Source organism: Neopelma chrysocephalum, unplaced genomic scaffold (assembly GCF_003984885.1).
Source record: "Neopelma chrysocephalum unplaced genomic scaffold, ASM398488v2 Primary Assembly neopelma1_183, whole genome shotgun sequence".
Lineage (NCBI taxonomy): Eukaryota > Metazoa > Chordata > Aves > Passeriformes > Pipridae > Neopelma > Neopelma chrysocephalum.
In genome coordinates, this window is record NW_020897845.1 from 682,481 (window position 1) to 694,806 (window position 12,326).

Sequence of the window (12,326 nt, forward strand, 5' to 3'; positions counted from 1 at the left end):
AGGCCCAGGGAAGAGAAGTTGCTTGCACATCATCACAACAATGCAAAAATGATGAGGGAAATGGTCACTCTGCCTTTGTGCAGGGCTTGGGATGTGCACATCAAATCCAGTGAGGCTGTGCAGTAAAACAAAGCCTGCAGCTACAGCCTGAACAGTGTTATGGGAGAAAAAACTGCTTTGGGGCTCACTAAATGAGCTGCATGTGCAGTAAAATAAAGCCTACAGCTACAGCCTGAACAGTGTTACAGGAGAAAAAAACTGCTTCGGGGCTCACTAAATGAGCTGCATGTGCCTAATGCACGCAGAACTGTGGGAAAAGGCAGTGTGATGGTGTCTAGAGACAGTATCATCCTGTGTGTGCAAGGAGAAAGCAAGTACCCAAATGCAAGTAGCTCAGAAGCTTTCACGCTGACATTTCCCAGCTTCTGGCTTTGCAACTGCAGCAATGTCCCCTTTAATATATACTGTGAAGTTTGCACTGGGGGGGGGCAGTTTGCCACTGTGAAGTTTGCACTGTGCATGGCAGCCCAGGACATGGCACATGTGGAGCAGGTCAGGAGCACCCCATCCCTTGCAGGTGATGAGGAGAGGTCAGAGAAATCCAGCCAGCCCCCGGGGTGCAGGGTGCATCAGCACACAAGGGGTTAACAGGCTACGCCCTCCCGCAGGCACCAGCTCCTGCGGACACTGGCTTTGTTCCTTCTCATCCCGTTCCCTCAGCCCCTATAAAAATCTGTCTTCCCGCCTGCCTCATGGGGAATCTTGCTGTTCCTGTTGTTGAGCTGTGCTTTGTATGAACGCTGCAAAGCGAGAGTGGCCATTGCTTCTAATTTAATTAGTGTCGTCCCCAGGAACTGAAAGCGTGACAGAGGGAATTAGAGGCAGCGTATGAAAATGATGCATGGGTGTGGGTTGAGGTTTAACCACCTTCATGCCAGCATGATTTGTGGATGATGCACACAGGGTGCAGCTTTCTGAACATGTGGAAATCACTAAATTAGGTTGTTTAGTCTCTGCCTTGGTGTTTTACAAATTTAGGGCAGCTACTCCTAAAAGAGAAAATGAAATCTAAATCTGTCTACCAACTTTCCCTCTCGATTTCTGTCCAGCAGAATTTTTTTCTTAATGAAAAGTTTCCTTAGGATGAAACTCCTCCTGTTCTTTGCATTTAAAATAAAAAAAAATGCTTTTTTATTGGGTATTAGATTTGTTTCAAGGATTAGCTCAGTGGGTATAAGCATGGTGGGTATAAGCAAGTAGCAGGACTGACCCTTGTATGGGCCATTCACTTCATAATTGGACTTGATGATCCTCGTGGGTCCCTTCCAACTCAGAATATTCTGTAAGAATAGAATAGAATAGAATATTGGATGCTGAGCCCCTGAGCTGGATTGTGGGGGAGGCTGTGAGATTGCCATCACTGGAAGTTTTTATTCACAGGCTGGGAAAACATTGGCCGGGAATGTTAGTAACTATCAGGATCATTTATGGCTATTTTAAGATAGACCAGCAGCTGGAAGCCTTGTCTGACAGATTGTACTACTATGTTGCCCAAAGGTATAAAAAGAGACAGTCCCAAAGAGCTTGCAAGCGAAGCCAAGTCTGGTGCACAGACCAAATATAAAATCAGCAGGGGGTAAGTGCGGCTTTGCAGAAAACTTGATGCATGCAAGCACTTGTCTCTTACCATGCCTCGTTTTTTTGTGTCTTTGCTTTAGGTGTCACAGCCTCATCTCACCTCTTCGACTATGGCTCCACTGCCAACGGGGGCGACAACTCCTTCTACACCTCTCTGATCTCCGATGTCCACTACACCACCCCGCGGGACTCCACCTATTACATGGGCATTTATCAGCAGGAAAACACTCCCATTCCCTGCTCAGGCAGCACAGAGGGGTTTAACACTCTGGGGCATCCCGTTCAAGATGTGACTGGGTTTGAGTCCCGTGGCTTGTTTAGCTCAGATTCGGGAATAGAGATGACTCCTGCAGAGTCTACTGAAGTCAATAAAACCTTAGCAGATCCCATGAAAGTAGAAGGTTATAAATACATGGACATGAGTAGATCAGAAGAAATAAAATACCAAGGCAAGCATGACTCTGACTCAGAAGATGAGAGCCCAGGCCTTATCGAGAAGTACCGGGGAGCACCCGCTGGGTCCACCCACACTGCTGAACCTCAGCGGACGGCGCCGGAGGGCACGAAGGCAGCCAAAGAGCAAGACCCTCTTGAAGACAGAAGGTCTGGAGATCAGCACGGTGCCTCCGTGGTTACAGCCCCCGTCAAGATCACACTCACCGAGACAGAAAGCGCCAGGGAAGCTGCCAGCAAAGAGTCCAGCCCCACTCATCCAGAAACTGGTCTGAAGCCGAGCCGTGAGGTGGTACCAACGGTGACAGTGTCAGAGCCAGAAGATGAGAGCCCGGGGTCTGTCACACCACCATCCTCTGGCACAGGTAATGCTGATGCTGGGGCAGGGCACTGGTTTTTTGCTATTCAGAAAGTGGTTGCAGTTGTAGCCCTGCACGCTGGGGAATTGCTATGGGTTTGTGGTGGGTGTAAGGGGTTGTGGGAGGACATTAATGAGACTCCACGGTTCAGGTGTTTCTGCTGTGCTCAGGCACCACTTTGTGTTGCTGAACTGAAAGGGAATGCAAACAGTGTTACCCATCACCAACACACTGCTCAGGATGAGCTGCCCTTGCTGTATGGAAAGAAATCCAAGATTGCTAATCCCAGTCTCCCCAGAGATCTCTCCTCAAAGGGAAGTTGTGTACTAGTGTGTACCTCTGGGAGTGTCTTCATCTAGGCAACATTTTGAGCTAGATCATGATGATTTGGAGGTCTCTTGGTCACCCTGGCTGTCCAGACTCCCCAAGGGAAATGAGGTGTGTGGGATCAGGGCACTGCAATTGTCTGGGTTCATTTTCTAAAAATTTTAATGGCTGACTTGACACCTCTTTGCTCTTGCCGAGACTAAGGTTACATTGTTAAATATAAGTGCTGTTTTCATGTGAAAGTGCTGCATTTATGAAGTGCTGAGGAGGGAAATGCTGTCACCTCACTTACAAAGGGGACTGGAGGGAAAAAGGGCCAGTCTCTTTTAAAGGCTCATGATTTCTGTTGGAGGGGCATCAAAATCCCATGTTAATACCTTCTCTTATTGTCTGATTACTGCAGTAGTACATAACATCTATTCCTCATTTTCCCTATTATACACTGCTAAAATATGTAAGTAGTATAATATTTTAAAACATGATAAAGTTCTGTGACAGGAAGCAGAGTTTTCAAACTGGAAATTAAATTTCAGCATCTTGGATCAAAATCCTTCGACAGTGAGCACTTGACATTTGACAATGGACATTCCCGAGCTGAAATTGTCATGGTTTTGATGACATCTAGGAGCATTTAAAAAACTCAATTAGAATTTTGTTAAATTAGCAGCCTGAGATTTCCACCCAGAGAGGAAATCCCTACCCTCAGAGAATTATTTAGTTCCTTAGTGTGCATTTGTACACTCTCATATATGAAAAGGAGACAGAAAGACCCACCACAGCTGTGAGTTTATCCTGCCTGTATCAGCCAGAAACTTTAGATAATTAACAGATTTCAGAGTCCCATTTTTCTTTTATTTGGCTGGGCGACATCACATGCTACTCCTGAGACATGCCATTTTTTATCAATTTTTTTTTTTGCACTTCAAGGTAATTAGGGACTTCAGGCACTTACTGTTATTTATTCAGTTTTTGGCAACCCTTCAAGGCTGCCTTTGGAACACTTGATAAATGTATCCCAGCAAAATAGCTGAACAGTCTGTTGCAGAGCCTCAGGGCTGCTGCCTTTCTGCGAGGCACTGGTGTGGCCGGAATAATTGACAGCACGGAAATGTTCCTCTCCATGGGCAAAGATCCCCAGCACTGCCCAAACAGCCCTGGGAGGTCCCACTGCCTCGTACTGAGATGCTGGAAAGCCAGAAGCACTGTTTATCCATCACACTGAGGAAAGAAGCAGGCATCTTCTTCTAAGGGCTCGCTCCCAAGGGGTGTTTCCTCTGGAAATCCCCCCTTTCCCACAGCCTGGGATGTGCTGCGCCCAGACTCCGCACTCAAAAGCGAGGGAGAAATCAAAAACCTGCCCTCGCTATTCCCACCCAGTGACCCAGCAAAGTCGCCGCTCCTAGGTGCCCCTCAAGCATTCTGGCAAAGCCCCCCGGCTACCCCCTGCTGGGATCAAGACTTTTGAAAACATTTTGCTTCTAATTACTGGCCGTCATCTTTCTGGGGAAGGAAGCCGTGCTCTGTTCCTGCACTGTGCTGGCGCTGAAAGGCCGCGGGTATTTTTATACGCTTGCCCGTGCCAGCAGTAAATGTGACACCCTGCTGCTGGCCACAAAGGGCTGTTTTATTCACAAGGTAAATGCCATGGCTGAGAGTTACAGACTGCCAGCACAGGCAGGAGCGGGGTGAAGCCCAGGGACGGCGCGTTGCTGCGCTACGAGGGCTGGAAGTCACATGTCTGTTTGGACGTGTGCCGGATTAAGTCATTGCTCAGGGAGAAAACACTCACATGCCGGGATGCAAGAGAGCAGCACGGCTCATGCAGCTTCCTGCAGCCAGAGGAGAAGGATGCACAGGCTCCCAGTGCAACAGAAACTTCCCAGCATCCAGACAGGAGTGCGTTGTTACAGCCCTGACACCTTAATCCCATCTGCGGCCACGCTCTGGGGTGCAGAAGGATGTTTTCATGCAAGAGAGATGTGCTCCAAAAGGGCTGTTTTGTTGGAGGAGCTGCAGATATGCCAACAACATGGGCTTGAAATTATTGTTGACGTGTATTGCTAGATACATAAACTAAAATTGCTTGGAGGGGTTGTGGGGAGGTTGTTTTTCTTGCCCATATCCCAACAAGACATGATGACATGGGTGTGCCATCATCAAAACCTCCCCCTTTACCTGAATCATCTTGAGGAAGGCATAGGATTAGGAAGAAATCAACTATACTACTGCCACGAGAAATTAAGTCAGGAAGTATCCAGAAATAATGGTTTTCATAGAATCATAGAGTATTCTGACTTGGAAGGGAACCACAGGGATCATTGAGTCCAACTCTTGGCCCTGCACAGAACAGCCCCAAGAATCACACCATGTACCTGAGAATGTTGTCCAAAATCTTCTTGAACTCTGTCAGTCTTGGTGCTGTTTTATCCCAGGCCAGATCTAATAAAGTCTCTTTCCCACCCTCTGTTTTAAAGGAGCTTCCAGATGTGGCCAGGGCAGCTGGATGGGCTTAGGGGGCCGATGCCAGTGGCTGCAAAGCAGGGCTGGGCTGAAGGCAAATATCCACTAGGAGCCAGGGGCAGGTCAGCTCAGAGATCCCCATCTGTAAACAAGGGGCTGGAAACCTTCCTCCACTCTGTTGGGGTACCCAGTTGTGTGGATGCAGGCAGTGTCCTGCCATGGGCCTCTTCACCAGCATCTGCAGGAGGAAACTTGGGGGTCTATTCTCCTGATGGCTTTCTTGACACACCACAATCTGCAATGCCACTTAGTGAGTGCCGTCACATTAATAATGACTTAAAATCAGAGAATGAGCACCCAGGAGTCCAGGGGGCAAATTTCCACATGTCCTTGACTGGGGAAATTCAGCCTTTTTTTCCCCCACAAAGAGAGGGTCTTGTGTGTGGATAGCAGGGATCTCTGGCTCAGGAAAGTGCAAGATGGAAGTGGGTGATCAGGAGGTGGCAGTGGCCAGGTGACAGCAGGGAATGGGTGTAAAACTGCTGCCATGGTCCCCTCTGGGCACAGACAGACTCAGGTGGCCTGTCTGGCCTTATAGTCGATGCACCAGGTGCAGTCTGGGTTCTGGGGCTGGCTGATGCTCTGTGAATGACCAAGGAAAGCCTGTTCCCCAATGGAGTAACTCAAGACAGCTGCTGATGCACCTCATACTGCCTCTGTCACTGCTTACTGTGAACACTTTACAGGCAAATTCACTTCCTTTCTTATTTCATTACAGAATCTCACATGGTAAAGGGATATACAGGGAGGTAGAACAGCTGAGAAGTCTGGTGCTCAGCTCCCTTCAAGGACAGGATGTGGGCTCCTTGCTAATCCCGGGTGACCACCCAGACCTTTCACTTGCTCATTTTCACTCTCTGATTATATCTTTTTCCAGAGTGAGACAGAAAATGCAGACTACATTGTTGGTTTTCTTTGTTTTGAATTTTGGGTGACAAGTTAGTAATTATCTTGGTTAATGTAGTTCACAATTATATTAAGAATTATGGTAAAAAAATTAGTTTCATTCTTGGACCCAACCAAGCTAAAAATTCACCACCCACACCCTGTGAAAAAACCCAAACAAAATAAACCCCACAAACCCCAAGCCCAAACAACAACAACAGCAACAAAACAAACAAAAACCCCACAAACAAACAAAAAAGCCACCAAGACCAAAACCAAACCACAACTGAGAAAAGTTTTTGACCTGGAACTTTCCACACCTGAAAGCTAAAGTTTGACAAAGCTATTAGTAACTACACATGGTTTGTTAGGATCAGCAGTGTCAGGAGCCCTGTGTGTGTGTGTGTTTGTCCTCAGAGCAGATCTGTATCAATATCCCCAGAACAGAAAATCTGATGCTTTCATATGTGCCATGAGCCCATGTTCCTCATGACTCGTGATTTTCCTGGTGAAAAGCATGTTGCTGAGCCACTGGTCAAGTAGTGACCAGCACTGCCAGGTACCTCAGCTTTTTCCTCAGTCAATGACGTTAATGATACTTCTTTTATAAAGAGTACATGCATGGGAAAAGCTCTATAAGGACAAGCTGTTATTACTGTTAGTCATCCCAGATGGGTAGATTTTGTGCCTGTGTTACCAACCCTGCTAGAGGGAAATATGCTGATGTGAAATCTGTTGTATTTGTTCCCTAAGCAGGTAGAAAACATGATTTCTAATTCTTCTTCTTTTCCCCCCCTACTTTTTTTTCTGGGTGGCAGAACCGTCCGGCTCAGAGTCGCAGGGCAAAGGCAGCCTGTCGGAGGATGAGCTCATCAGTGCCATCAAGGAAGCAAAGAGCTTTTCCTTTGAGACCTCAGAGGCACAGAAGTCTCCAGCCCTTCCCACCGAGAAGAGAGACCAGCGGGCCAAACACGGGCGCCCCGTGGGCTCCTCACACGCGGATAACGAGGCCAGCAGCGCCGAGTCGGGGGACTCGGAGATCGAGCTGGTCTCAGAGGACCCCCTGGCTGCCGAGGAGGTGCTGCACTCCAACTACATGACCTTCAGCCACATCGGAGGGCCCCCTCCATCGCCCGCCTCCCCCTCCATCCAGTACAGCATCCTGCGGGAGGAGCGGGAGGCTGAGCTCGACAGCGAGCTCATCATCGAGTCCTGTGACGCCTCCTCGGCCTCCGAAGAGAGCCCAAAGAGGGAGCAGGACTCCCCTCTGATGAAGCCCAAGGTCATGGACATTATCAAGGAAGAGAACAGCTCGCGCACCGACGCCTCAGACTATGAAGCCAGTAAAATGACAGAGAGCAGGATGAACAGGGAAAACCTGGCAGAGTCCTCGTCCTACCTGAAAAGCTCCTTTGTTGCACCAAAAATAGGTGCTGAGCCCCCGACCTCTGCCGTCAGCACTGAGGAGCTGAAGGAAAGAGTAATCCTGAAGAAACCCATCGAAGAAACTGTTGTTAACCAAAGTAAAGTGTCTTCCAAGGACTTTGGCAAAAGAAGTCCCTTGGCTTCGTTCCTACTGCCGTTTTTAAATAAGCAGAAAGGTAAATGCAGATGTTTATGTTGGTTTTTGCAGTGCTGATTAGAAGGGAGAGGAGGGAGAAGTGCCTGTTCCTTGCAGGGGAGATGTTAGTAGTGCTGAGCAGGGGGAGGTGCTGGCATTGGATATCCTCAGCTGGAAGCTGGGTATGCCTGTTAACAAATATATCATCCCCGACCTGCCCATTCTCTTAGGGAAAGAAAAAGGTACCAGCAACAATAATTTTTAGGCTTAAGAAAATAGATGCAGGATCGTGCAGGAACCACAGTAGGATAAGGCTGATTCATATATCAGACATCTGGAGGACAAAGAGGAACAAATCCTGCCTGGTCCCAGGGAAGGAGTGCAGTCAGGGAGGTAGTGCTGCACCTCTCAGAAGTGTGAGGTTAATGATTTCCAGGATACATTTAGGAAAAGAGAAAGATTTGGAGGAGGAGAGGAGTTGAGTTTGATGGGTCTGGGTTTTTATGGAAGTGTTCATGGCCAGGTTGGATGGGACTTTGAGCAACCTGGTCTAGTGGAAGGTGCCCCTGCCCATGGAAGGGGATTTGGAACTAGATATTTAAGGTCCCTTCTGACCCAAACCATTCTGTGATTCTATGACTCTGAAGCTGGTGCAGCTTAAATGAATCTCTCTCATGGTGGCTGACACCCTCCATCCTTAATATAACAAGGGTTTTTGCATATGCTTCCAGTGCAGGGGGATGGGTGGCTCCTCCCAGCTCTGCGTTCCTTAAGGGGCATCCTGTGCACCCCTCTGAGAGCCCCTTCCCTAATCCAGCACTGGGCAGGACACTTTCCTGGTACTCAAATGAGCTTGAGGGCACTTGTCTCCCCACGGGACCCCTTCAAAGCCAGTGCAGAGCCAGCCAGGTCCAGGCTTGCTGTGCCAGGCACTGTGGTCTAACAGCAACCACCAAACCTCTAGACACACCACCACCAGGTTTTAGTTTGAGCTGAACCCTGAGGACTGAGGGGCAGCACACGGTCACTGCACAGTGACACTGCCGGGGGGTCCCTGCAGCCTGTAACGGGCTTAGTTCACAAAGCACACAAGAGGAAAAGGTACTTTATTTTTTGCAAGATGTCAGCTTTAAGTTGCCAGAATCTTTGTGTGCCTCTGGCTGTCTAGGCTGGTGTGGAAGGGAGGGACACTGGGCTGCCCCACGCCTGCCCCTCTGTTTTCTCCCCAGCTGGGCTGGAGGGCAGCCACTGTCCATGGCTCTCCTCGGGTGTTGTTTTTGCAACTCAGAGAGCTGCTGCTTCCTTGCAAACAGCTGGATAGGGATTGGAGGAGGGGGAGGATCACACACCCACGGCTTAAAGAGCATCTTTTTCCTCTATCTGCGTTTGTGCAGAGGTTGCCCACACGGTGGCCTGGAGATGTGGCAGGAATGTGAAAGTGGCACACTTAAAACCGATTTACCTATTGCTGTGAACTCAAGCGTGCAAGTCTAGCGAGGAAACAGCCTGAACTTGCATGATGTGCTGAGGGCTGCAAGATTTGCAACACAAAAAACATATGTTAATACTGATTCTTAGCAGTAATGAACTAATGACATTAATAGGCTGAACAAGAAACATATGATTATTGCTTGTAAGTGTGTTTTCCTGCCAGATTCTCAGAGCTTGCAATGTCATGCTGTGCATCTCATCTCCCTCACAAATAGGATGAGCTCTGACATTTCTTTCCCCCTTCCCAAATTCCCTTTTTTACAGGACTAGATGAGGCCCTGCCCAAACCACAGCAGCTGTAGGGCTGATTAAATTTACCTTAAACACTGCTCCTGCAGTGTCTAGCATTGGGTCTCTGCAACTGCCATGCACTGTGTGATGTTCTGGGCAGACAACTAACAATTTGTCTTGGATTGGGAAAGTAGTCGGGGACTATCACAGGGGCAGCTAGTGGCCTGTTCCTCAATTTTGAAATTTCAGGCTCTGTTACAATTTTCAGTCCCCCTTAATCGTATTCAGATTTTTTTTTGGCCTAACTTTCATGTCTCTTCTAATTTCTGTCATTGCCCAACCCGATGATGACAGAGACTTCTTCTCATATGGTGGTCAGGGAAAATCCACGTGCATGAGCAGCGTTTCTCCTTGTGTCACAGTGTGTCTGTGTTTCCTATCTTTATTCCCACAGGACAGTCAGTAGTGGCAGGAACTTTTCCTCACAAGACAGCTAATTGCTACTTGGCAGTGCAAAGAAGACTATTTCAGTATGTGCTTTTCTCCCTTGAGACACTCTGGTGCCTAAGGCAAGGAAAACAAAAACATAAAGCCTCTCAAGGGCATTGCTGCTAAAACTTATGTGTCTTTTTTTAAAGCTGATTTTAAGGTATGGGGAGGTGTGGTCAAGACAAGAAAGTGTGGATGATAGTGGGGTCTGGTTTACGCTGTCTTCCAGTCACAGGTACTTGCTGAGCGGGTTGTTGTGTCTGGGGGGTAGTTAATTTTTTATGTTGAGGGTAGAGTATGGGTTTCTTTTTCTGAGAGGACTTGTTTCACAACACTCACTCAGAGAATTCACATGAAATCTCTCAGCAGTTTATCAGTTATCAGAGGTAAACTGCAAAGTGTGTTAAGTGGCTTGGTGGAACCAGAGCATCCCTCATGGATCCTCCCAAGATCCATCAGCCTGGAGCTGCATTGGCTGGCAGGGAAATGATGTGGCAGAGCACATCCAAGAGGACAGGGACAGCTTTCATAATATCAGCTTGAGGTCCTGGCAAAGCTTTACATCATGGCATCACATATGTATCATACACCAATTGAGATGCACCTGGCAGGCATTTGGCACCGGCCACACTTGGCCCAAGTGATGAGAACAGAGGGAGATGTGGCAGTGGCACACAGCAGAGGTGCAGCAGAGTGATATCATCATGCAGTGTCATCATTCATTAAGGGAATTAACTTAATTATAGTCATCTGTCATAAAAGAATAGTAACAAGATGTGACTATGTACTTCTTAAAAACACAAAACAGAAAAACCTTCATTGTTTCCTGTTACCTCCTTGTTACACATCACATTGGAAATGTTATGCTACCACCGCACATCCTTCTTAAGGCAAGGTTTTAGAGATGTTCAGGGAGTCCAGGTGGGGACTGATCCCCTATGGCCACAGCAAGCAGTGCTAGCCCAGCACTTCTGGAGATTCATTAGGAAACTGATGATCAAATGAAGCTATTCAACATGCCTGACTGTGTTTTTGACACCCTGCTATAGATCTTTCTGTGGCCTCTGGCCAGGTGAATGTAATTTAAAACCAGTCAGCCAACAGTTTCACATGAAAACATTAACTATTTCATTGTTGATACTTTAATCCCACCAAGTGTTTTTTCACTCCTATCCATGGCATTAAATATACTTTTCACGGCTCATCAGAAGTGTTTGCCCTGGGCTGGCAAGACAAAAATTGATTTTGAGTGTGGGAAATATGTGGAGAAACTGTGCAAAGGGAAAGCCCAGTGTACAACCTGGCCCCAGGAACAGTCTTGCTGATTGTGTTGCTGCCAGTCTGTGGCTTCCTGCCTCGAAGACCTTTCTGCTGTATCTGTCAGACGTGCTGAAACCATGGCCATCCCCCTAAATAACAAGGTGGAGCACAGCAAGTGCATGTGCGGTTTGCGCAGTGATAACTCAATGTCTCTGCTTAACGTCTATTGCCATCCAGTGGCAATAACAAAAATGGGCAGTGACTTCCTACCTCCATTTTACCGGGGCTGACTGTCATGATTTCATAGAGTGGAGCTCTTCCCATGCCATGAACTGCCAAGCAGCCTCTCCCACTTTTCCACATGGTCAGAACAATCACCTTGCTTGATGCAACACAGGCTTGGCTTTGGCCGGAGTTGTGCTGTTGCTACCTGTGTTAGTGCTGCCAACTCCTTCTCCTCCTGCAGAGCACAGAGGGGAAGGCAGAGCTGTGGCCAAACATCTGCTGTGTGGCTGTTGCTGCCCTCGCATCACTCCTGGCATCTCCTCCCAGAGGTGGATGCAGCCCTTATGCAACAGGGCTTAGAGCACATCTGGCTGTGGCTCTGCAGGAAGGGAGGGTGCCAGCTCAGTTTCTTTTTTATTTTTATTATGTTCTGGGCTTCCACATGGCTTGGGCATACAGGAAACTTCAGGAAAAGACCTGCTGTCCTGGAAATATGCATCCTTTGGCCTGGAGAAGTCTGCAAGAAGCCCAAAAGAAGCCTGGACCAAGGCAAGCTGGGAAGGAGCTTCTTGGCTGAGTCCTTTCCTATCTTCTCTTGCAGTGCCTGCCGGTTCCTCTCTGACAGGGTGGCCTGGCTGGTGTCCCACAGCCTGCGGACCCGGTCCTGAGCAGAATTCCCTTATGCTGGAGCAATATGTCTCTCCCCAGCCTCTCCTTCAGTGACAGTATTAGATTTCTTCTTCTTGATCCATTGCATGAAATGCAGCTTGTTACCTTTCAGGTCAGATGTCTGAGCCCAGGTTATAAAAAAAAGAAAGAGATGTGGACATTCATAGTAATGGTTACTTTGTTTTTATTTTACGGCAAAATTTCACTTAGTAAAAGGA

The 12,326-nt window shown here is 47.9% G+C and overlaps 1 protein-coding gene across 1 annotated transcript in view; it reads left to right on the top strand.

Moving 5' to 3' along the window:
• The window catches only part of RTN1 (reticulon 1), a 118,324-nt gene that overhangs the window by 62,901 nt on the left and 43,097 nt on the right, over positions 1-12,326 (top strand). Inside the window, exons 2-3 of the mRNA XM_027702354.1 lie at positions 1,719-2,456; positions 7,001-7,783. Of these exons, the coding sequence (XP_027558155.1) occupies positions 1,719-2,456; positions 7,001-7,783 (1,521 nt within the window). The remainder of the gene's footprint in view (positions 1-1,718; positions 2,457-7,000; positions 7,784-12,326) is intronic.